The 27,083-nt window shown below is 36.7% G+C and overlaps 1 protein-coding gene across 1 annotated transcript in view; it reads right to left on the reverse strand.

Annotated features, from left to right (window-relative positions):
* The window catches only part of stim2b (stromal interaction molecule 2b), a 239,247-nt gene that overhangs the window by 17,574 nt on the left and 194,590 nt on the right, over positions 1-27,083 (reverse strand). The window contains exons 6-8 of the mRNA XM_028802000.2: positions 23,802-23,979; positions 23,030-23,207; positions 10,064-10,231 (exon numbers count right to left, since the gene is read on the reverse strand). Of these exons, the coding sequence (XP_028657833.1) occupies positions 10,064-10,231; positions 23,030-23,207; positions 23,802-23,979 (524 nt within the window). The remainder of the gene's footprint in view (positions 1-10,063; positions 10,232-23,029; positions 23,208-23,801; positions 23,980-27,083) is intronic.

Raw genomic sequence — 27,083 nt, forward strand, 5'->3', positions numbered from 1 at the left:
GGTGTCTATTCCTAGGGAGCAAAGTCACAGAATTTGGGTAAGGAGGCTGGAACACCTGGGAATTAGCAGAGGGCATCAAACACAACTCAGAAGTGGAACCGTTTATTCTTTTGACAGAGATGGATTCCAGATTGCACCTTTGTATTGTCCTTTGAAGTTATGCACTCTATATGTTGCTAGGAAGACCTAGACATTAAAAGGACACAGAATGCTCCAAGAAATGATCCTAAGGTAGAGAGAGAGAGAGAGAGAGAGAGAGAGAGAGAGAGAGAGAGAGAGAGAGAGAGAGAGAGAGAGAGAGAGAGAGAGAGAGAGAGAGAGAGAGAGAGAGAGAGAGAGAGAGAGAGAGAGAGAGAGAGAGAGAGAGAGAGAGAGAGAGAGAGAGAGAGAGAGAGAGAGAGAGAGAGAGAGAGAGATTTTGTGGCACTTTGAAGTGCATATGTCACCACAATGTAGACATGGATTCAGACCTTTGAAGGTAGGCCCAGGGAGGCAGTGGGGATTTGTTTTGCTGACTGTTGTGTGCCTTTTTTTGTGTGCCTTTTTTTTCTATCACATCCCCTAACTGGTTTAATCAAATAATGAATGTTGGCACTTCCTGTTGGGACTTATGCCATGTAGTGGCTGCTGCTGTATTCTTTATTTGTCCAATGGAATCTTCGTTCTTTACCTCTATTTCGTTTTTTAATTTCTGCAATACCAGGCTGCTTCTATTGTTTTGCTTAGCATACACTTTTTTGATATTGCTTAATCATGCAAGACTGTTATACTATGAATGTAGCTGGATTTACTGTTTGTTTCCAATCCATGATTTTTTTTTTCCTCTACCTGCCCTGTGGATTGCTACAACCACCTTGATCACTGCTTAGTAAAGATCAGGGATGTTGCTCATTCAGGGACAGGCACTTTCATCCACTGATAAATCTGGACTGCCTCCAAGCTTCTGCTGTAACTGCTCTTCCCCGAATTGAATACACCAGATGTGTAGTTGGGGATATCAAGAAAAGCTCATCATTGCTCACTGAGTCATTTTTCCTATTTCCCTTGCTGGCTTCATTCACACAGCATAAGTTTTTGTATAAACAATTCAGAAAGCAAAGGTACTGTTGTAATGAGTCTCCTTTTATAAATATTTTTAGGATACAAGTACAGAAAAATATTAGTAGCACTAAATATATGGTCTTTATCCAATAAGGATCTCTCGATATAAGATAGTATTATAATTTAAAATACTGACATTTTTGAATTTAAAAATAATAATAATGAGAACAGTAATAATAATAAATTTCCTAGGCTAGTTGAATTGTTGGCTTCTCAATGATGATACGACCAAGATAACCAAAGCTGCACATCCTTATTTTCTAGTTCCTGAGACAGATGAGAGTGATTTTTAGATCATCTTTACATTTCAAGTAGTTGTCTTTTAACTTTGAGTTTTGCTCTTTCCAGTTTTGGAAGAAAGTTTCAGCAATTTCTATTACTAAATCTTAGGAAACTCTGATTTAAATATCTGAACTTTTATAAAAAAAATCTTTTTGTGATTCTGAATATCAGACGTTATAGTAGTGTTATTATTACAATTCTAAGAACTCTTTCCTGGTTCATTAGCGCTGTTAAATCAGAAATATGTAAAACAAAAATATTCACAATTAGAAAAATGTAGAAATTAAGCATAACTGCTCGATGCAAAGCTTTCCAAAATGATCCATTATTTCTCCATTATAAAAGCAAATGATGCCAAGTCTCTTTTTTTTACCACTGGCAAACTTAATTCAACTGAAAAGAACCTTGTTTCTCCGGCCTCATTTGATGCTGATTGTCAGAAATGAATGAGATACTTCACGTGCAGTGTGCTGTTCAAAAGCTGATCAGTCTGGAAAGAAAATGCACAAGGAATCGTGCAACTATGGTCCCAACTGTGATGTTGGATTGTGTATTTCAGCATGCTTCAAGATATACCACTCAAATTACACATTTTGACAGTTTATACTATATTTTTATTATTATTATTATTTGTACCATTATTATACTTTCCACACTTCTGACTTTGTACTTTTAGTGTTTTGCATGTTTTATAGAAGTAAGATCATATTTAATAAATATGTACTTTTTCTAGCAAAACAACGCAACACTTCTTAAATGTTTTTTCAGAAAAAAATGTAATGCTAAGGAAGTTAAAACTTCTGTATCATTAACAGAATGTAATCTATGCAGAAACAATATACTACATTTTTGAAATGATCTAATTTCATCATGAATGGCTCATACAGGACTGACTTTCATCTATGTACCATTAATAGATGAAGCAAATTTGATTAAAGAAATAACATGAATGACATGTATACTGCCTTATCTATCTACCTATCTACATACAGTACATAGAAACCTTGTTTACATGTATACAGCAGAGAGAGAAGGTTGGGAGCATGTACTCATAGTGCATTGCCGCACCCACCACATGATTGGGACCCGAGTACAGAAGGTGACAACTTAGCACTGAAGCAGTGAGAGTTTTTTTTTTTTTTTTTATGGTGGCTGGAGTGCCAATCCTGCCACCAACCCCCAAGTTTTCCTTGTAAGTTAGAGAACCTGCTTACAGGGTTGGATGCATGGATTCAGATTAATGTCATACCCAGGACGAAGCAATTGCAGGTTAAGGGCCTTGGCTAAAGGGCCCAGTGGAGTAGAATCACTTCTGGCGTTTATGGGATTCAAACTGGCAACCTTCCAAGCCACCACTCTGCCCTACATGTATACACTTCAAGTATAAGTTTAACAAAGGCAATTTTGCGGTAAAACTTTAAGAAAATAATTCCTGTATTTGCTGATCAGACCTGCATAGTGTATATGAGGGATTTCATAGAACTACTATATTTGAATGTTTTTATCTCTTTGGAATGGCCTTCTTTACATCTTGTCTCAGCATTTTAATAAGACTATGGCTAGAACTCCAACCTGAGTATCTGAAAATGCAGAATTTCTCCTGTTTGATGTCCTCTGATGGTGACCCACATCTGTGTTTCGGTTCATTTTCATGCTACAAGTCTTAACTTCCCATGAGAATCTGATCACTGAGGACACCCTGATTTTCTCCACTACAATTTTCTGGCACAATCTGGAGTCCATTGTTCCTTCACTCACTACAAGCTGCCCAGATCCTGATATAGCAACATCTTGATGCCCTCTCTCCACTATGCTTCACCATTGAGATGCAAGTATAGTTGTTTGTATGCAGTATTTTTGTGTTTTTGTCAAAATGTTTAATTCTTGTCTATACTTTGATCATTGTTGCAGCAAAATGGGATGGTCTTTAACAACAATTAAGCTCAGTTATGTTCTTAATAAAGACTCAGGGACACACGTATTCTCAAGTGCAAGAGATAGCTGCATATCTGTATTTTTCATTCTTGTTTTTTTTATTTTGTTACTTGCTTGTGCAGAATGCTTTTGCAATGACCTCTGCAGGATGGCCACTCTCAGTACTGGAATTTTTTTCTTACATTTCTACACTGTCTTTGTGTCTGTCTGTATGGCTGTTTCTGGAATGATTGAAGCCTGGGTCTTTTGAAACATTCCTGTAACCATTTCTGGATTAATGAGCTTCTACAACTCTTATTTTGAGCTTCTGCGAAATCTCCTTTAATCAGACCACAATGTGCTTCAGCAGATCTATGCTGTGAGGAGCAGTAAATAAAAAAAAAAAAACAATTGTCGGCACTTTTTAGGGTAGGGCGCCTGAATGGTATATCACTGAATGGGACTCCTGACATCACTTAACCTTTTTAATAGAAGTGTTTTTGGTTCCTTGACCTTGAATATTATGTTCAATAAAAATATTGCAATGTCTATTATTCCAACTTACTGTTAGTCAGATATTATCACGTTTTATGGTTCAGTTCATGCAGAATTCCAGAAATTTCCACAGGGATCATAAAATTTCTCTCATGACTGAATATTTTGTTTACTAAGAAGAGAGTCTTACTAAACATGATTTTAGGAAATTATTATCGGATACTGTGATTACTAAAAAATATACAGTGATCCTTGCAATCATCCATACTAGAGCTTATCCAAGCAATATTGTTTCACTTTATTGTAAAATGATGGAAAGAGTTCAATATTAAGAGAAGCAACACGACAGAACATGACGGATGAATTAGTCATGCCTTTAAAGACAAAAGAGAGATATGATCTCATTCTGTAGTTACTGAGTGAAATTTTGATAAGCTTTACTAATTTATACTTCTCTTTGTTATAGCTTAATTCTACATAATGCTATAGCAAAAAACTACATAGCTCTCCAATTTTGGAAAAAAATAATGTTAGAGGATTTTTCTTTTTTGCAGCATGTAGTGCCCTCTTGTGTTCACAGGCATATTTATCCAATGTGTTTTTTTATTCAGATACGTATGCTGAGACACCTAATACAGTATTTGCACATCATCAAAGAAACATCTGCTCCTCTGTAGGACATATAGCAACTCAGGTACTGATCACCTTTTAATAAACGTTTGTTTTAATATCTCATGGCAGAAAAGTGAACTATTTTTTTCAATTCATGTCTACTGAATGCTCAAGTATAACAAACACAAAGCATTGTTACCTGTATTAAACTAATTCATCAGTAGAACCTACGATAAAACTATTACAACATTATTATAAATTGAAGAATCAATGTTGGATATCCATGATTTTATAGCATTTTCATGTATTGAATATATTATAGTTACTTCTGAAATTCAACTCCATTGTGATGGAGAAGTCTAGTCAAAAAATTGCAACCAAATATAAAAATGGGAATAGCTATGGAAGCAGAAAAAGAAGAAGAAGGAAAAGGCAAAGGCAAAGGTGAAGAAGATCAAGACGAAGAAGTGATGTTCTGGTATCCCACCTATGGGTGGGTTCTCACAATTCGGTTGTTGATTATGGATTTAGTCAGTTTATAAAATTCAGAAGATGGGTGGATATTTAACTCTTAATGCTTTAATTGTTATTATTTTGTATTTTATGTTTAAATTGAAAATAAGACAATCTTTGGGAAAAAAATTGAGTTTTTATTTAAACTGTTATTTTTTTTTAGAACATGGTAAGTCTGATTAAAAACATAACACCAAATATAATCTTGAAATTCCTTTTGCCTGCACAAATGAAGCATTCTAGTCTATACTGAAGCACTGAAGCATACATGCTTGAAGATAATCAAAAACCTCAACACTAGGGGATCTCATATCTAAGCCCTTTGATCAGACAGCTGAACCCCAATAGTCATAGCCATTTGAAATGACCCATAGTGGGACAATATATAACAATGTATTCACCCATGGCATATTTAAAACAGGAAAGACAATTTTGGAACTGATGCCTAGAACTTAGCAAAAAAAAATGAGAGTCGGTATGAATAAGATGAATAAGTATAAAAAAGGTGCAGTGTTATCTGTTTCTCTAAGGGCAAATACTTTCTTCACTTATCTCTTCATTACCTTTTATTTAGTAACCTTTAGGTTACAATCTTCAGATGTTCTGAGTAATTAAAGTAAATTAGGCCTTGCAAAGTGAAACAAACAATTTGCACAGGTGTCCCACCTTTGTTGATTACTTACAAATGCTCTGTCTGTCTTAAAGCAGAGCTGGAACAGATTTTGTTACTACACATTTCTTAAGTGCTACTTGGACAATGTCACACCATAGAAAGTTGCAAATTCCAGTGATAATGACAAGAAAACTGCAATTAACATGTTAAATGATACAAAGCATTGTTACCCTTAGAAGTGTAGGCCTTTCGTTTAGAGAAATTGCAAAAAAAAAAAAATCAAAGTATCAGTGAGTACAGTGTCCTACACAATCCACAGGCAATTGGTAACTGGAAGAAACTCTGATAGGATCTGGGACACCCAACATCACAACCCAATCAGAAGACATGTTTTTGAGGGTCACCAGCTTGAGTGATAGGTGCCTCACAGTACAACAGCTTCAAGCACAGCATAACAGTGCACAAAAAAAGAGTCTCAGTTTCCACTGTGAAGAGGAGACTTTGTGCTGCAGGTTTTACAGGGAGAATGGCAAAAAGAAAACCATTCATTAAAGGACAAAATTGGATAATTGAACAACTGGTTCATCACACAGGGTATTTGTACGCCATTGAGTTGGTGAAAGGATGGTTCCTCAGTGTGTGACACCAACTGTCAAACTTGGAGGAGGAAGTATGATGGTCTGGGATTCTTTTGCTGGAGGCAGATTTGGTGACTGGCATTCTGAATGAAAACAGTTACCACAGTTTGGCTGTGATATCAGTAAAAGGTAACAGTTACTTTGCTAAATCAAAAAAATTAAATAACATTTTGTACACTTGAAGATGGCGGCACGGTGGCGCAGTGGGTAGCGCTGCTGCCTCGCAGTTGGGAGACCTGGGTTCACTTCCCGGGTCCTCCCTGCGTGGAGTTTGCATGTTCTCCCCGTGTCTGCGTGGGTTTCCTCCGGGCGCTCCGGTTTCCTCCCACAGTCCAAAGACATGCTGGTTAGGTGGATTGGCGATTCTAAATTGGCCCTAGTGTGTGCTTGGCGTGTGGGTGTGTTTGTGTGTGTCCTGCGGTGGGTTGGCACCCTGCCCAGGATTGGTTCCTGCCTTGTGCCCTGTGTTGGCTGGGATTGGCTCCAGCAGACCCCCGTGACCCTGTGTTCAGATTCAGTGGGTTGGAAAATGGATGGATGGACACTTGAAGATTCCTTGACATATTGCTTTTTTATTTGTTGTTATTGCATCATTTATTTGTTCTATGCCTTGGTTTCAGGAAACATTAAGACATTAAACTGCATGCATTTCCATAAAAACTGAAAAAACTGAGGTGTTCTAAAACGTTTGAGCAGATACAGTTCAGTTTCAGGGCTGCAGCAGTCTAGAGACAGATTAGGATGTGAGTAGAATATGGGGTGAAGTACTTTTAAAAAAATCTTAAAGACACTAAAAGCAGTGGTACAATAAATGATTTCTTGGTGGTCACACAAATAAGGCAATGGTTTGAATTGAAAAATTAATTGATTTACAGACAACCCACTCTTTCACACATTTAATATATTAACACACAATATTTTTGTAGTAGTTTATATTTTGAGTTATAGATATTCAGGATGTAGGTGCATTTCTAAACAAAAAATGACATTAGAAATTATGTTTGTTTAGCATCTGATATTTTTTCAGTAAATTCAAGTATTTACAAGTATCAAGGGGAATATATATATACTGTATATATATACACACCAATCCAACTCTAACAGTTAGATACTTCTCACTCTTTCTTCACTCTCTGTAACACCCTTAAAATCAGTCAGTTTGTCACTAATTGGACCACTGATCTTAATGCTTAGGCGCTTCTTCTCTAATAGATGCTGTATTGTCAAGGATGGAAAATAATGTCAGGCCAAAAGGTGAGAGAATAATGCTAAGTTATTCTAAAGGCAAAACTACAAAGCCCAATATGTAACCCAAAAATCTAAGTAAAAAAACTCTCCAGCTAATGCGCTAAGGTTTTAGTCACACAATTCAAAAGCTAGGATGCATTGATTACTATGCTGCATTTTAAATAATGTCAGCTTGATGACAACATACATTGCAAGTTCATCCGCCATGAGGTAGCAATGAGTTTCCCTTATCAACAACAACATGGCCACAGTCAATAAAAAAAAAACAAACACATGAAATGGAGCCACCTGTTATCAAAAACAAAACACAGAAAGGTTCTGAGAAAAAAAAAGAAATTAAACTAATGATAAAAAATATTCACATAATCATAATGAAAATAAAAGATGTACAATATTTAATTCAGCACATTCTAAACCTCAACTATAACCGTTCAACTGTAATGATTACCACCGATGTTGAGGAACTATCACACAATTACCCACCAGAAAAGAAAAACATGGAACATCCATATCTTTGTAGTGAGTCGTCTGAAAATTGATAAAAAGACTAGGAAATGAAAATGTGGCTTTGAGGGAAATCCAATTAATAACTGAGAGAAATGCCAAAGTTCAAAACAGTAAGTACAATACCGATTGTCAAAACCCAAACATGAGACAGAAAAAAAGGTCAAAAAATAAAGCTAGAGTCTTGGCGATCCTTTGATCTTAGCCCAGTATAACTAATTGCTAACCAAACATTTGAAATGTTTGAGCTTTTTTCCAAAAAGCTCAGTGTTGAAGACACTGTGCTGCCATCTTTTTTTAGGAGAGATTCATGACTTCACAATAGCCAAACTGGACATATGATCAAAAATTAACATTCAGAGAAGATAATTTTAATTTTGTACAAAATTATATCTTAAAAAAAAATTATTTTATCACATGGTGCAGGGGAATGGTGTGGTGACATGTTTCATGTTGGTGAGACATCCAAATAAAATTTTCATTGCACTGTGTAAATAAGACAGAACAATTACTACTACTACTACTACTACATTTAGTGTTTTTTCTAATGTAATAAATCAAAACTTCAACTTATTTGTAAAATTATGAATAAGGTAGATTTTTAAAATTACTTTGTGTAAAATGTTTGTCTAGTTAGTTGTAAAATACTAGAATTTTATGATAATAAAAAGAAATGTAGATGATTAACTGCAACAAATGATACAATAGAGAATCATTTAACTGAATGAAAAACATCTATTTCTGGCAATGTAGACAGACATAGCTATTGATATTAACAATTTAAACAAAAAATCTAATAATTATGACAAGATAAATTAGACATGTCTGGGTTACATAATGTGACTCTCAAATATTATACAAGACAAGAGCACTAACATTGGAGTATTTTAACATTTACATTTGTTAATGCCCTGCTGAAACACTAACAATACTGTAACTTTCAGACACTGAAATCATACATTCCATAGAGTTTACTAGATAACTACTGTAAAATTTTGCAAAAAAAAAAAATCCCAAAACAAACATAAGTATGTGATGTTAAGGCCTGGTAGGCCTACCACTAACCTAAAAAAGGAAACCTAAATAACAGACAACAGCCCTATGTTAAACCCTCTAAGGCTTTGTAGTCAAGCTGGGTCAGGCGAGTTATACCTGTCCTTAATAATTAGCTCCAAAAGAGGCACAATACATTTTGAGGCAAAAAAAAAAGCACACCACACACATAAATGAAAGTAAAATTAAATAAAAATGTCTATTAATCTATTATTAAATGATTTTGATCAAACAATGCATAAGAAAAGCAAAAGGATAATAATTACGAAAAACATCATTTGGAAGGTATCAAGGTTTACAACACTGATTAGAAAAACTAACAGTTCCCAGTGCTAATATAAATGCATCAGTTGACTCATTTTCATGAAAAGAAAGCAAATGACGTTCCGAAAAATAGTTGTTACCAAACACAATTGGATTCAGCAGGTAAGATGTGACAAAACTAGACTGGCATCACCAGACTTACTCTTCAACTTCAGTGTCAAAAACACAACTGCGTAATGCTTGTTAAAGGTTGATAGTGAACTGCTCAGTCATTTGAGATGATGTGAAAAAACTAACAAAAACTGAAGATTTCATGAGCTGTGTATTTGCTTTATAGCATCTCAACGGGTTGGGCTTGCTTCCAGACTGCATTTTTTTTATTTTTCAGGTAATGGTTTGGTCAAACTGGTGTTAACCAGCTGTAAAATGTACTTTTTTCAGCAATGCATTCAGTAATGTATTTGTCACAACAATTATTCCACCATAAAAGTTAATTGCAAAGACGAGGAAGATGTTAGCATAGAGGTTCTGTTTCACTGTCCTTGTTCAAGGTCTGCTGGGCTCTTCTATACAGAAAAAATGCATTCATATATATTGTACACATTGTAAATGGGAGAAAAATTCAAAAATGACAAAACCACAAGAAGTTTTAATAATGTAAAGTGATCCGTGTTTCACTACAAAATTTTTACTTAGCTAGAATTTCAGCTTCCTATTTCTTACGCCTCTTTAATTCCGGTTACAAAGAAACCCTTATAAAAGTTTGTTAAGGACTCACTCTAAAGTGTCCCAACAGTGTTACAGTGTAACTTTTCTATGTGCTTACCTCCTCCTTGGCAATGGTCAACTGAAGCTCTGCATTCTGCTTTTTAATATTGTAATACTGAACTTCCACTTCATGTGTAAGCTGTAACCATTTCTGCAAAGCTTCAGGAATCGACCAGTTTCCATGAATCTCAAACTCCTTCTCTGCCTTTTTTAATGCCATGCGAACCTGAATGGAATGAAATACATAAAGTCTCTGATTAGGTTGTCAAAAATTGGAATTCTTGTGATCCAAAATACTTAATACTTGCCACATACAATGCACTAAACCACACATGCTAGTATGTGTTGATTATAGGATGTCACCAGCAACGTCTTATATTGCATAAAACCTTGACCTTGTTTGCTAAAGGAAATGTAGTACAGATTTTATTTTTTCAACAGGCAGACTGAGTCACAAAAACTTTCCAAACATAATAGAACAAAATGAACTAAATGTACTCAGCAAAGCAATTTGGTGACATGACTTTCTAGCTGCCTACTACCATATCACAAAACTGTTCACCTTACATTACATTCTTCAGGTATTGGTTACCCTCCTTCCTAACTAAAAGCTGTTCCCTTATTCTATGCTTTTAAAATATCCAATTAATCTTTTTAGTGTCAACAGTGTGTGGAAGCCTAGTGGATATTTTGTTAAACTTACTGTCTTTGGCTTCATCTGAATACTTAGACATAAGAACACAAGAAATTTGTCAAACAAGAGGAAAACACTCAGTCCATCAAGCCCGTTTGTTTAGATGTTAGCTAAGCTGTCCCATTATCTCATCCAGATTCTTCTTAAAGGTTGTCAAGGTTTCTACTTCAGCTACATGCCTTGGTGGTTTGTTCCAGAGTCCCACAACTTGTTGAGTAAAGAAGGTGCCTACCAAGCATTAATCCTAAATTCACTTCTTAATTTCCACTAATGTCCTCAAGTATGTAATCCACCAATAGGTTGAAAGAATTCTGCTGCGTCTACTTTATCAATGCCTTTGAGGTTTTCAAATATCTGGATTAGATCCCCAGACAGTCTCCTTTGCCTCAGACGTGAACCATGCTAATCTCCTGCATCTAATATTCCACATCACTATGAGGTTCTTCCAGATATATACTTTGGTTTCCTCCTATGGTACATCTTGAAGGTATGTACCCTAGATTAAATTAAGGTCCAGTTTTAGTGATGTGTGTGCTGAAATTATTTTTTACCAAAATTCAGACGATCATGAGGTACGGCAATCATTTTTTTCTGCAGAATGCAACATCCCTTGCTCCATCTGCTTTGGTTACAAAGCATTTTTCAGTTTTTGCTCCACTAAATACAGACTTAATAAACTATACCTGTTTCAAAATCAAGAGCTGCTACTTGTCACCTTGACCCCATGCTTCCTTATTTGGTCAAATCTTTCATCTTTTCCCTCAGCCTTCTTCTATCTAATATCGTCAGTGCGTCACTTCACTCTGGCATGGTTCCACCTGAACTTAAAACTGCAATGGTCGTTCCTGTTCTCGAAATGTCTGGAGTATTACAGGCCAATTTCCAGTCTCCCTTTTCTAGCCAAGCTTCTTAAGTGTGCAGCTGCCAGTTATGTTCAGTCTCATATGGGTTTTAATAAGCTGTTTGAAGAGTTTCAGACAGGGTTTTGTGCTAAACACAGCACAGAAACTGCTCTGGTTAAGGTATTAAATGACCTTTTAGAGCTACTGATTCTGGTTGTTTTAATATCCTTCTTATTCTTGACTCAAAAGCAGCCTTTGAACTGTTAATCACAATAAATTGCATGGAGACACTTTTGGGAATTACTGGAATACCCATTTGCATGATTTACATCCTATCTATCTAATAGGTATCAGTTTGTCTTCATTGGTACCTACAGATCCACTCTTACATCAGCTACTCATGGTGGTATACGGGGCTTTGCTTTAGGTGCCTTATTATTTAATATTTATATACTTCTTCTTGGCCAGATTATTTACAGACATGGATTACATTTCCACTGTTATGCAGATGACACACAAATCTAAATTCATACTAAATTCTTCCATACATTAATAACTTGATTCGCTGCCTAAAAGAGATAAACACCTGGATGACATTTAATTTTTATTATGGCTAAATGGCAGTAAAACTTTGATGCTTCCACATCCACTCTGTGTTTTGAGTCTGTGTGTTTCAGGTTTTACTATATACTTCTCTACAGAAATGAGGAATCTTGAGGTTATCTTAGATTCCACACTTTTATTCAAATCCCATAAGAAAAAAACAAAGACAGACTTCTTTTGTTTAAAAAACATTTTCAAGTATCTGACATAAAGTGCAGTTGAGACTCTTATTCATGCTTTTATCGCACTCAGTCTGGACTGCCATAGAGCTTCTTCTGTAATGTGTTAATTCCCAGACACCTAGGAGACTGAAGTACATACAGAATTCCACTTATAGAATTCTGACCAATACTAGACAAAAGGAGCAAATTATTCCTATATGTCAACAACTCTATAGGCTCCCTGTTAAATTTTGGATACTGTACATGACAGTTGACTTATTTTCAAATTTCTCCATGGTTTAGCCACTAAATATCTCAGCGGCTTCATTTAGTTATATGAGCAATAAGCGTCTCATCTCCCTTCTGTTCCTTCCTTTAGGCTTCACACTACAGGTGACTGAGCATTTAGTGATGGTGGTCCAAAATTCTAGACTGCTTTGTCTTTAACCCTGCAAGCATCTACAACAAGTTTTCTTAGTTGCTTTAATGGTTATAATTGTATGCTATTTTCCTGGCTTGTTATGTACATTTTATGATATTTTGGTATGTATGCTTCTAAATATGTATACGTGTGTGTGTGTGTGTGTGTGTGTGGGCGTGTGTGTGCGTGTGTGTGTGTGTGTGTGCGCATGTGTGTGTGTGTGTATATGCATGTCTATATTTTGGTGTTTTATGCTATTTTATTCAATTGTGCAGCATCACTGGGTACCTTGCAAGACAGATATAAATAGAATGTTTTACAATAATTACTATTATAACATTATCAAAGCTGCTTAATCCAATTAAGGGTTATGGGCAAGCTGGCTCCTGTCACAGTAATTTAATCCCTTGCTTTTTAAAAAAGTAAAGGTTCAAAGGTCCAAAAGGAGATATAACATTTGACATGAACACTGGTGTATTCTGCAACTGTATTTTACCAACCTGTATAAATGATATACTTCACAACCAATCAATGTTTTACAAATGATATCGTACTACGGTAAATGAGACAGCTGATTTCTTCACATTTTAGCAAATACTGAGAAGCCATACTGGCACACTTTACTTGTAACAGAAGCCCAGGTGTCAATTTATTGCAAGTTGCAATACATCAGACCTAGAAATAATATCAAAAAATACCTCTAGGGGAAATAACTCAATATGAATATTAGCTTTCTCCATCCAAAACATTTTTTTTTCACTTATCTCTGCTAACTTTTGTTGGCTTCAAGGCAAACAAGTTTTTTATTTCAAATTACAAAGAGATTAGACTAGTACACATACATCCATATGCCTTTACATATTTTATTATTGATGGCTAATAAAAAAAGTTTTACATGAAACTATTGTCAAAAGCTGTGCAACTTTCTGAGGGATTCTCCCTCTCTCTGATCCATGATCTCTGGCTAAGCCAATCAGAAGTAATTATGCTCAGCAACCACAAGAGGTCACCATTTGCTTTTTTTTTTTTTTAAATATATTCCTATATTCATGTCTAGACCCTGACTTTCTTGTTAATTCAGATCTGTTTCATTTAAATGCTAGGGGAATAAATTCTTCAAATCATCTTTAAGAAGCAAACTTAATCAATTTACATATTTCTTAATTATTAAAAAGTAGAACAAGTGTGATGTGTTCTTTTGTATACCACACAATATTGTCTTTTTACCATCTTAATATTTCTAATAATTCCCTTCATATTTATTGATTTATACAGTATACTGTATATTATCACATGGAGGCAGCTTAAGGGCTCTGGTGATAGGTAGTTACCCGCTGAATCAGGGGCTGGAACTTAGGTGTTCTAATACCTTCTCTCTTCCTCCTGCAGAACAGAAGACTGACTGCCATTCCACTGCCAATGTACTTCCGTTGTTCGCCCTCCTGGACCCACCTCTTCATGCCCTGCCTGGAAGCTAAATGACTGGAAGTTTGGCCATATTTGCTCAGCTCTTTGTTGGACTTCCATCTGAAAAGATGTTATCAGCATCTTTGTAAAATAACGCCTTTATTTTTCCTTTGTTTTCATTATACAGGATCAGGGTCATGCTCCAAACCTTTTTTTAAGTTGTTATCCTTTCTTACAATATGTATATATAATAATATATGTTAAATATTTTTTATACCTAAGCATATCAAAGTATGACCCTGCAAGATTTTAGCTCAGCTGGTGATCTGCAAATTTTCATTCCATTCAGTTTTGGTGGCACCATCACTTACAACTGTCGTGACCTGGAACTGATAATAAGGCACGTTTGAGTGATGATCAACTTGCCACCTAAAGAAACATGATATTCCATCTTCTCATTTTGTTACAGACAACTAGCACAGCTGCATCAAATCTCCAGAGTCCTTGATTTAAACCTTGGACCAGTTGCTGTCTGTGTGGAATTTACATGTCCCCCGCATGTCTGCACCACTTTTCCTGCGGATAGAGTACTTAAGTTTTCCTTTCATATCCCAAAATCAGGCATCCTTGACTGGTGACTCCAAACTACACCAAATAAGTAAATGTAGACGTGATCAAAAGAGGAATGAGGGTTTGTTTCACTATTATTGCCTGATGTTGTTGAGACAGGCTTCAGCAACCCCCCCTTGCCATGCTAAAGTGTGTCAATGATGACCAAAAATGAATGGAGGTACATATTTTCTACAACTGTAGTACAGATTCAGTGACCCGTTCATGGGCTCATTCAGCTTACATGGTAATAAAGCAGCAGACAAAGGTATGTTTAATAATATACCCAATGAGTGACAAAGTATAGGGTAAATAATCCTTAATCATGTTCTTTATCCGTATTTGATATTCTGATTGATGACATTTTCTTCCTCAGTCTTCTAAATGTTTAATACTTTTGCACAGTAAATCTGGGCACATCAGGAAATAATAGGTGAAGCTGGGGCTGCTGCTGGAGATAGAGAAGCCAATGATGCTCTGCTCTGTATGTTGCTACTCTAAAGGCTGATTAGGTTATATCGTTGAAAGGAGTTTATAAAGTGAAAGCAGTTTATACTTCTGTGTCGTGCTGTGCTGCAGGCACATGCCTGAATGTAGATGGTAGTGTTTGTAGCATGCAAAAAAAACTACCCATTAAAATTCAGGCAGTTTTTTGATCTCCCAGATCACTGCTCATTTTGCTACACATTTTCTTCTGTAGGTACACATATTTTTTCCTCACATTTTTTCAGTTTTTCCAACGTTTGCCAGCTTTTAAACCAATGTTTACTGATATTTCGTGCCTTAAATTTGAATATTAGAACAGTCTAGACGAGAACAGGCCATTCAGCCCAAAAAAGCTCGCCAATCCTATCCACTTATTTCTTCCAAAAAAACATCAAGTCGAGTTTTGAAAGTCCCTAAAGTCTTACTGTCTACCACACTACTTGGTAGCTTTTTCCAAATGTCTATTGTTCTTTGTGTAAAGAAAATCTTCCTAACGATTGTGTGAAATTTACCCTTAACAAGTTTCCAACTGTGTCCACGTGTTCTTGATGAACTCATTTTAAAATAACAGTCTCAATCCACTGTACTAATTCCCTTCATAATTAAACACTCCAATCATGTCATATCTTCTTTTGCTTAAACTGTATAGACTCAGCTCTTTTAATCTTTCCTCATAATTCAACCTCGGTAGTCCTGGAATCAGCCTAGTTGCTCTTCTCTGGACCTTTTCTAGTGCTGCTATGTCCTTTTTGTAGCCTGGAGACCAAAACTGCACACACTACTCCAGATGAAGCCTCATCAGTGCATTATAAAGGATGAGCATAACCTCCTTGGACTTGTACTCCACACACCACAGTGCTATATAACCTAGCATTCTGATAGTGTTCAGAAGCCATTAAGAACACAATCTGGATGTCGATAGCTTACAGTCTATTATGACTCATAAATACTTCTCATAAGGTGTACTCTCGATTTTCTGACCGCCCATTGTGTATTCAAACCTAACATTTTTACTTCCTATGTGTAATACTTTACATTTACTGACATTAAATTTCATCTGCCACTCATCTGCCACAAATCTGTCCAAGCCTGTATGCTATCCAAGTCCTTCTGTAATGATATAACGGATTCCAAATTATCTGCCAATCCACCTATCTTGGTATCCTCTGCAAACTTAACCAGCTTGTTACTTATAGTCCTATCTAAATCATTTATATATATATATATATATATATATATATATATATATATATATATATATATATATATATATATATATATATATATATATATGTTACCGGCAATGTATGAAATGCAGGTATTGTATAGAATACTTAGGCAATGTATACAATGCCTGCCGTTTTTAGGCAAGGTGTGAAATATCAGCTTTGTTACATACTTTTCCTAGGCATTGCATAAAATGCCTAGGCATTATAAAGAATGACAAGTACTATTTTACGCCAAGTATGAAATGTCCAGATTGGAAAGGTCTTTAATAACAACATGTCTAAAAATGAAAGAAGAAATACAAAATGAACTACAGGATATGCTTACTGGGAGAACAAAAGAATCAGAAGTGTCATTACTTAGCCTACTATTTGTTGCAGCAAGGAAGGCTAGAATGACATTTTGAATTGCACTTAATTTTCTTTTTTACGCAAAGGCATTTGTTGTTTTTTTACACCTTTTTGTTTCTTCTGGCATGGCTCACAAAGGTGAATATACAGTTCAATGTCATGATGGGTAATGTTCTTGTATTTGGGTGCAAGCTCTTTCAACATTCTGTCTCGTCCTCCATGGCCAATGGCCAAATGAGCGTCGTGAAGTACGTCAAATAATTCAGAATCTCTGACGTAAAACTGGATAACACTGATGCCTTCTTTAACAGGATAAATCAACTTGCTTTTGTTCTCTACCATCATCACATCGTAGCGTTTCAGCAGCCAATAGTCCCGTGGTTCCTTCTTAGTAGTCGTTTTAGCCTTCGTTACATCATTCACTAACTTCTCGTAAGTGGTTTCCGTTAGAAAAACACAATTTTTAGCAGTGTTGGCTCGCATTTGGGATAGTTCTTTGTAGAACCGTTGTCACATGTCAGTATGTCGTGATTCTTGCCCGTACACTACATTCTCTTCTCCCATCTTCACACAGCACAATGGGTCAGCTTCTGTAGCGGTACTTCACCCACCACAATATATGGAACAGTCTCTGCTGCGGCACAGCAAGCACACATGCTTCCACACAGACGAACAAAGATCCAGGCGCCACTGACGAAATGTTCTGGCGAGAATAAGCTTATTCTACACTCTGGCAGTTTGCCGTTTTGGTATTGTATAGAATGCCTAGGAAATGTATGAAATGCGATGTATTTCATACTTTGACGCCCTATTTCGGGCATTGTATACATTGCCTAGGTATTCTATAGAATGCCGGTTTTTACACATTGCCAGTAACATATATATTAAAAATAGCAGCCATCCTAGCACTAACCCCTGTGGAACACCACTCTTAACATCGGCCAATTCTGATGAGGTCCCTCGCACCATCACCCTCTGCTTCATGTGTCTGAGCCAATTCTGCACCCATCTAAAAACATCACCCTGAACTCCCAGTTCTTTTAGTTTGATGCCCAACCTCTCATGTGGCACCTTATCAAATGCTTTCTGAAAGTCAAGACAAACAAACAAACAAACAAATAAATAAATAAATAATCCACTATCTGATTGTGTTTGTAGTTTTGTGATGAGGTATCATAGAAAAGTGTGTGTTTTATTTGACAAATCTTCCCTTAATTTGCTCTATGGTAATTCAAAGCAGCGGAAAATGAATGGAAAACCATTTCAGGAAATATGTACTGTTAGTTACCAAACTGGCCAATCAGAGTTGTAAGGGTACTAAATCAGCCTTAAGTGAATGGAAAAATGAGTGAATATATTACTATATTTAAACAAAGGTTCTACATTTCTTAAATTCTTGATATTCTTTACTCACAGCTAATCCATTGTGTTCTCTGAAGCCTCCATACTGTGAAATCACAGATTTTAAATTTATAAAATGTTGCAGATTATTTCAGGTAAGATAATTTCACTTCTCTGACCCACGAACATGCTATTTGGCCCCCTAATAGCAATTACACTCTGCTATTTATTCTGCTGCTTCATGGATTCTACACCAGCAGCTGAAAAACATTTCTCTATTCAGCAGTGGTGTCTGGTTTCAGGGCAATGTGTGTGTATGTGTGTGTGTGTGTTTGTGTGCGAGTCTGCACTTTTACCTAATCAGATTACATATTTCAGGAAAAAATTGCATATGTAGCATAAGATCAGGAAACAGGATAGATGTGTTGGTTTTGAACTAATACCAAGAAATTACATAAGTGCCTTACATCATATACCAGACTGTATACTCAGCCTTGTTTTAAGTCACTTATTGAGACAGGCAAAATGTCCGTAGGAGCAATATGCACAAGGAAGGAACAAGCAGGAAGCATACAACAGTTCATCTGAGGATATTCAAGAAATGCTTTGTACACTGTTGTAGCTAAGCAAATAAAAACGATCTCTGTCTTATATGACTGTGGTCATGCCATTTTGGGGAGTTTTTTTTTTTTTACCTCAATGATCATTTTGGGTATGTCACCAAGTGGATTTGCTAGACAAAGCTCAATCCAGTAATAAATTTACTATGATGATTATAAAAAAAAAACTTGAACTGTGTCTAGAATCGACAGATATGCTCTCCTCAGAAAACATGTTTTGGCATCCATATTGGAGGCCAAGTATACTGTTCTTGTTAAAAGGGTCAGTGGCTGAAAGGCTGCAGGACAGTATGAGATCTGACCAGAAATGTTGACATCAAGGGCAAGTTTTGGTTTAGACTTGTGATTCTTAACCTTGTTTGAGTCACGGACCCCTTTAAAAATCTGATGAAACCTATGGACTCTCTTTCCCTTTCACGCGAAAAAAAAATCAACAGTACCAGGCTGTATAGTGAATATAAATGTTAATTTTTATCTGACCCTCACGGAACCCCTGAAACCCATCCATGGAGCCCCTAGGGGTCCATGGACCCCAGGTTAGGAACCCCCAGTTTAGACGCTTCTTTCATATTGCAGGAAAGGAAGTAGCAGTGCCTGAAAATTATACTGGCAATAAATAAGGAAAAGGGGATGTGATCTTATTACTGATGTGTCAAAGACTTCTGAGAAAGTCTATGTTGGAGGAATAGAACCAAGAAGCTGGCTGATAGCTGAACTTCAGCACTTTGTGTTAGCAGTGATATTGAAGGAGTTATGGAATTTGGAAGCCTAGGTACTTTTTCTAGACTTGGAGAAGGACTTAAAAGTACTTGTATATCTTGGAAATTGTTGCAAGAGTTCCAAGTTGGCTGTAACGCTGCGTCTGGAGGCCACTATACAAGGGTTGTCTGGGTTCCGCACGGAATCATTCGAAATAAGTAGCCAAGGATTTTTTTTTCTATTTTTCTCATGTACTTCGATCCTTTTTAAACTTTTTCCAAGTATTCACCGCCAACATCAATGCACTTTTGGGCTCTTCTGACCCACGCCGCAAAACACTTGCGAAAGGCTGTCTTTGGGAAGTTGTCCAGCTGTTCTTTGACAGCTGCAATCAGTTCCTCTCGAGTTTCGAAGTTGTGGCCTCGCAGGGGTTCTGTCACCTTCGGGAAGAGCCAAAAGTCACATGGTGCAAGATCAGGTGAGTAGGGTGGCGGGTTCAAAACGTTGACACCACTGTCTTCAATGAAATGCTTCGTCGCATTAGCCGTGTGGGCTGGCGCATTGTCATGATGCAAAAAGTGCCTTCGCAAGTTCTTGGACTGGCCCCTAGCCATCGCAGAAAAGACGTCAGGCAGGCACTGAGTGGTGTACCACTTAGAGGTCACAGTTTTCCTCTCCATCAGCGGAATTGACGCGACAATGCCATCGATGTTGAAAAAGATGGCAAACATGGTGCGTTCCACTGAGCGGATTAAACCATCAGAAAAGTCGTAAAAAATCATCACTCGAAAGTCACGCACGCACGGAGTCAGGAGCTTCGCCGCTAGCGCCGGCTGTGCACTCTCAGTTCGTTTGCTTCTCGTGTTCATTCTGAAGGGAGGGAGCAAAACATCTGAACAAAAACATACAACCTCTTGAATAATCCCTCTACACAGCAGAACAGGTTTCGACAGGCTGACACTCGACAAACGATAAAATTCCGCGCGGAACCCAGACAACCCTCGTATTTCAGAACTCTAACACCTCTTTTCAACAATCCAGATTGAATTCTAACTTATTCTTTAAAGGTGTGGATAAAAGACCTGAATCTTACAGTGCCACCATTGTAATCTGTCAATGACAAACCTTTAGCCACCAGTAAAGTGTGTCAACCTTCACCTTTGTGCAGTGAAGGTTGTTGGTAATTTCAATGATTTTTATTCCTTTTAGGCAATTTTGATGATTTTTAACAGCAATTTTTTTAGCCAACCCGGTCACTGTGGTACATTTGTAACTCCTTTTCTCCTATTTCAAGTTATTCAAAATTAAACATTTGCAATGGCCCATTGCTGTGGTTTGAATTTTTTTTTTCTTTTCTCCCAACTCCAGCTCCTTCACATGCAATTCTCCAGTCCTTGGTCTCCAAAAATATACACCACTGTGAAGATTTAACAGTACATTCTCTCAAATCTTTTAGTGTGCTTAGTTTAAGCAAAAGGAAATGCTTTTGTGCTTATCGGGGAAGCACAAACAAGAAGAGGTAATATTCCACAGTATTAGAGTTTACATATCTAGCATTAAAAGATGACATTAGTAATATACAGTATGTTTGTACTTTTCATCCCAGATATCCATTGTTTGAGCCATTTTGAATTCATTATCACAAGACTTACAATTAGCACAGCATATTTTAATTTTTGCTTTAGACTGTAGAAAACTGTTATACGAATGAGATAAGTAAAAATAAGACACTGCACAGATTTCGCAAGAAGCTGTGCAATTCATAAATCATCTGGAAAGATTCTGCAGTGCACTGGGTGGAAAGCAGGAAACTGTTTCTGATGAAGTGGCAAAACGAAATACCTCACACATTAAAAATAAGGTGTTGCAATGAGGTTATAATGTGCTCTGCACTTGTTTTTTCATTTTTAGCATTTTGGTATCCAATGGCTTGGATTTTATATGTAGTCAGGATAGCTCTATAATCATAACACATCCAAAACCAGCATATTGTTACCACAGTGTTACTAACTGCTCAGTTTGGTTGACTTTTTTGAAAGGATGTGCTGGGAACACAGGCCACAAGGCTAATGGCTAAGATGCTGGATTTTAAGTTCTTCGCTGTCTGACATACTGAATATATTACTTGATCTGCCTTTACTTCAGTTGTAAATTATCTACATTTAATAATTGTACCATAAACCTGTACTTCTAAAGCACCCTGGTGCAGAAAGATATTCTAAAAATAAACGGTTAGCATTACCTACTGTTTTTAATGGCTACTGAAAAAACAGTGCTGCCAAGGAATTGCTTATATTTTCAGCGCAAAGACAATTTTATCGAAAGCAATGTAACAAAAGAAAAAGTTCCAAAAACCAAACAACTGATTTAAGATATTTATTTTCTAGAAGTAAACATAGTGGTACATTACGGTATATTCAAACATAATTTTCTAAATCCGTTTTTCCTATTACAGAATGATATGGAATATTCCAACAGCATGGGGCGCATCAAGAAAATCAACCACAACAGTTAGATGTTAAGCACTGAAACTGAATATTAAAACTAATGAAATTAACTTTCACACATTTTTGGCATGTGCTCAAATTATAGCACTTACTGGAGCTCGTGTGAATACTTTAAACTGTTTAAAATCTGTTGCTTGGATTTTTAACAATTTTTTAGTTTTCCTGTGATGTGCTCATTTTTAAAAGATGTGCTGTAAACTGGTACATTTTTAGGGTATTTTACATTTATCAGCATATAAAATGTCGGCATTACATTTCCACAGGAAGTGGGTGTAGCAGCATCATTTACTATTGGTCTTAATGATTGATTTTTTGGATTTTGATTTGATATACTTTATTAATCCCCAAGATTAATCTTTTCACATGATCCTTGGGGGTCAGAGCACAAAGTCAGCCATTGTATAGCACAGCGGAGTAGTTTTCAGGATATGGCCTTTGCTCAGGGGCCAAACGGAGTAGGATCCCTTCTGGCAGTAATGGGATTTGAACTGGCAACCTTCTAGATACCTTCGAATTACAATGTGGCCTGAGCTGTTTGCTCTCATAATAATTTGCCTACACTGAAAGCTGTGCAATTTTCCATCTGTACTCTTGCTACTTCATATATTTTAAGATGTAAATATTAGAAAACAAGCTACTCTTGAACTGCTGAAATGATCTGAAAAAAAGGCTCAGACTTATTGCAGTAACAGGAAGAAAAAATTGTGCAAAATGATTTCGGGTGTGAACAGGTCTCTAGTTTGTTAAGGGGCAGGGGGAAGCTACTTCAACTTTCTATAAGAAACATACATAAAAATTCTATCGAAACAGACCCCACTACAGTAAGTGTTACAATGCACCCATATGCAACACATGGTGAACTTAACTTTTAACAATGCTCTGAAACCTGTTTATCACATTGCGATGTATCCATTATCGATGTGTAAGGAAGTTATTAACAATTACAGAACTTATTAATATCAATGGAAACTTAAAACTCTTTCTGTATACTCTTGAGTTCTGCTTGAGTTCAGTTCCTCTAAATAAACTTTGCAGGAATTAATATGGCATTTCTTACCTGAACCAGCTCCTCTTCAGCATATTTAAGTCTGCTCAGTTCACATTCTGCTCCCTCCCTCAACTCTCGAAGACGTTGGGCCTCCTTCTTGGCATCATTTATTTCACTTCTCAATTTCTGCTCCAAATTTTGCTTCTCCACTGCAACTGTCCTGTTTTCTTCCTGGGCTTTCTCAAGTCTGCATAAAGAAAATTAGTTGTGATTATCATTATACTGGAAGAATATAACCTTTGATTAATACTAAAGTGAATGTGTGCAATTATGCAATCAATAACTTCATTAAGAAAATCCAGTGCTCCTCTTCATATGTACAAGCAGATGAGGGGGTGTTTCATTTCCAGACCTAAACACCTGAGGGTTTTCATTGCAACTACATGCTCAATCAGAAGGTTTCTTGTGCCTTGTATTGATTTGCAGTTGCACTTTCTAAATCTGGAGTACTTAGTCTCAGAGGGCCAGAGTGGCTGCAGGTTTTCACTTCTTTAATTGGAGGCACACTCTTGTCTCAAACTAAACTCTTTGCTCAATTAACCGCTTATTATCCTGTATTTGTACACAGAGCTTAAAAAAAAAAATTATCACAGCTAAATAATTTCTTTTCTTGTTATTACTACATAGCATTAGTAGTACAGTGAAATTGACAGTTGTCGTATGAGTGCCACATGAAGGTATAATACTGTGTAAGTACTGTATGTAGCCAATCTTAACATGGATAAAGTCTGGAAACAGGCTCTGGAAGATGGCTTTTTATACAAATCCAATTTCCACTTACCTTTCTTGAAGGTCACGGAGGCTCTGTTCAGCAGTCTGAAGGCTTTCTAGATCCTTCATCATTTTTGAAATGTGTTCCTTCGAAGTTTTATTTTGCACATAAGCAAACCAGCAGCCTCCAACTCCAATAATAATAGAAATCATTAAGACAAAATCTTTCATCCAGTTATGGGGAGGTACTGAAATGAAACACATACAATTTTATTTTGTTATTAAATGCTAGTTATGATCACAGTTTAAATAAGGATCTTAAAATATAATAGTAGAAGGGCAATTTTTTTGCAGGTAGCCAAAATAAAGTAGACAGGGATATCCATAGTGAGCTACACTATTTAATATTTATTAAAATGCATTAACATTTCTTTTAAATCGTATCAGCTCTTGTATTAAATGTGCAATTTTTCAGTTACAGTAAGCATAATGTATTCTGAAACGAAAAATGCCTGAATTACCCACAATAAGTGGGTCTGCAGCCAATCAATGCATTAAACATTCAAAAGAAATCATTATTATAGGAACTGCACCTATCAAAGTTTTTACCTCCCAGAAAATACAAGTGATGAATGTCAGGAAGAGGCTGTTCTCATTAAATGCTGAAATGGTAAACTATTTTCCTCATTAAATATACCATGAAGGATATAAGAACTCTGGCTTAAAATTCTGTTTTGGCAAATGATTTGAGGAAGTTAGGAGCACCCACTGATACAGTGCATTGCCGCACCCACCACACAACAAACCAACTCAGGATCCAGATTAGGACCAGAGTGCAGCCATGCAACGTGTGACACCGCAGCACCACACTAGTTCAGACGGAGTGTAACAGTGTGAGGTTTTTTTATGGTGGCTGGAGTGACAATTCTGCCACCAACCCCCAAGTTTTTCCATGCAGGTTGGAGGGCCTACATGCAGGGATGGATGCAGATTAACATCATACCCAGGACGGAGCAATTGCAGGTTAAAGGCCTTGCTCAAGGGCCCAACAGAGCAGAGTCCCATTTGGCATATATGGTGTGAGATGTACCTTAAAAAACTCAAGGGACCACTAAAAGAAACCTTTGTTTGCCTTTTACTATCCTTTTTGTCAGCTATATGTGCACAAGCCATGGAGGATGAATTTCAGAGTACCTCAAAAATGTTCTAGTAAACTATTTAACAGTTCCACCACAATGTTTTTATTAAGGGTGAAGAACAGTTGCTCGCAACCTTCAAGTGGTTTAAGGATTACTTTGAGGAACTCTTAAACCTGCTGGATATGCATATCTTAGAGAAAGCAGTGGCAGGAGCATTGGTTGCGGGTGGCACCATTTCTGTAGCTGAAGTCACTGATCTGGTTAATATGTTCTGTTGTGGGAAGATTTCAAAGGTGGATGAGATCTGACTGAGAACGGTAAAAGCAGTGGAAGCAATGTGATTAAAAGTTATACCTGTAACACTAACACAAATTCCAAAGTTGCTTGGCAATAAAGTGAAATTTAACTTTGGAGCTTTGGCTAATATACCACTTCAGCATTGAGTGGAAGTTGGAGACAGTGGTTTGGGACTGGTAGATTAAAATAGTGGTCTCAATTTTAAGAAAAAGAGGAAAGTGTTTTAGAATTACTGAAGGATCACACTTCTCAGCCTCTATGGGAAGGCAAAATTCATTCGATACTTCATTCTCACAGTCTTTAAACAGTGGACTGATGGTTTGTCCTTGCAGAGATATCTAAGAGTTATAGTAGTCTGCTGATTTTTTGTCTATATGTCATTTGTCGATCTGGAAAAAGGCTTACAATCATGCACTTTGTGAAATCTTGTGGAAGGTACTTTAAGAGTAATGTGTGTCACTTGGTCCGTGTATTTGTGGGCTGAAAGTTGAGCTCCTGTAACTGCTTTTAAGACACATTTGTTTAATATGAGTGTCAGACTTTAACAAGAGTTCATCATTTCACGATTTTCATAAGAAGGATATCATTGCAAAGCTGTGACTTAGACAGTATCCATTTTAGGAACCTTTGGGCTGCTCCTCTGTTGTTGGCAGATGATGCTGTCCTCTTTTGCCCTTAATAGCCTGTAATCTCCAGCACACTACTATACGGTTCACACCTCCAAGTTTGAGATCTTGGTCCTCTCCCCAAAAAGTGTGGCTTTAAACTTGGGAGTAAGTTTTGAGTAGTTGCATCAATTGGAGGAATTCAAGTGCCTCTGAGTGTTGTTTATAAATTAGGGTAGAGGTGACTGTAAGTCTGACTAATAAATCGAAACAGTAAGAGGAGTTTTCTAAGTATTGACCAAGAGAGTGTTATTAAAGAAGGAGCCACATTCTTAGAAAAATACTTTGAATTTACCATTTAGTCAACTGCCCATCCACTTCATTCATTACCTATGGCCATGATCTCCAAGTAATCCCTTAATTAATGAGACTTGCAAGTACATGAAGCCATCAGTATGAAATGACATGAGAGTAAAGGCTGTTCCTTTAGAATGACAGGAGCCAGGTGAGGTGGTTTAAGCATATAGGTAGGATATGCACTGGGTACCTTCTATAGAGGGTTTTCCAGATACAGCCAAGTGGGCAAAGCCACAGAGACAAACCCTCAACATGCTGGTTGGATTATATCTGTTAGCTAGCTGGGAAGCATATGGGAACTGCCCAGGTTCAGACGGAAAAATTGCTAACGATTGGGTGGCTAGGTCAGTTTAACTCGACCACATCAACCTTAACCAGGGAAAGCAGAGTAAAATTAAATTAATAAAAGAATGAGTGGAAAAATAAAACTCACTCCTAACCACTCTAAAATCAAAGGCAATATGTATTTTTTCTTTTATGACACTTAATCATGACAAATTCCTAGTACACATTAGTGTACCTGGCCAATAAAGTGAATGTTGATTCTAATTCTAGTTCTGATTGAAGCTTTATGATGAAGAATTTATTAGTGACTTAATGGTTAGCCTAAATAGTTTCACTTTGGCCTGCAGCTTTCACAGAGGAAGTGGTCATTAACATGACCTTAAACAAGCATCTTCCATGTATAGAAATAACTCTCACTAATGTAAGGACTAAGTGCTAAAATTTCCGTCAGGAGAAGTTCTGCACATAGTGTTCACCTTCTTTTGGATATCACTTTAAAAATGTATTCAGGCTATAATACTTTGGTGCACAGTCACATAAGTTAGAATCTAGATACCCAACCTCAAAGTCATTATGCAACCTGATAGACAGAATGAACAAGATCTAAAAGTGACAACATGAGAAACCAGGGAAGAGAGATCAAGTCAAATAAATGGCTTCAGTCACTTC

This window comes from Erpetoichthys calabaricus, chromosome 5, assembly GCF_900747795.2.
Source record: "Erpetoichthys calabaricus chromosome 5, fErpCal1.3, whole genome shotgun sequence".
Lineage (NCBI taxonomy): Eukaryota > Metazoa > Chordata > Cladistia > Polypteriformes > Polypteridae > Erpetoichthys > Erpetoichthys calabaricus.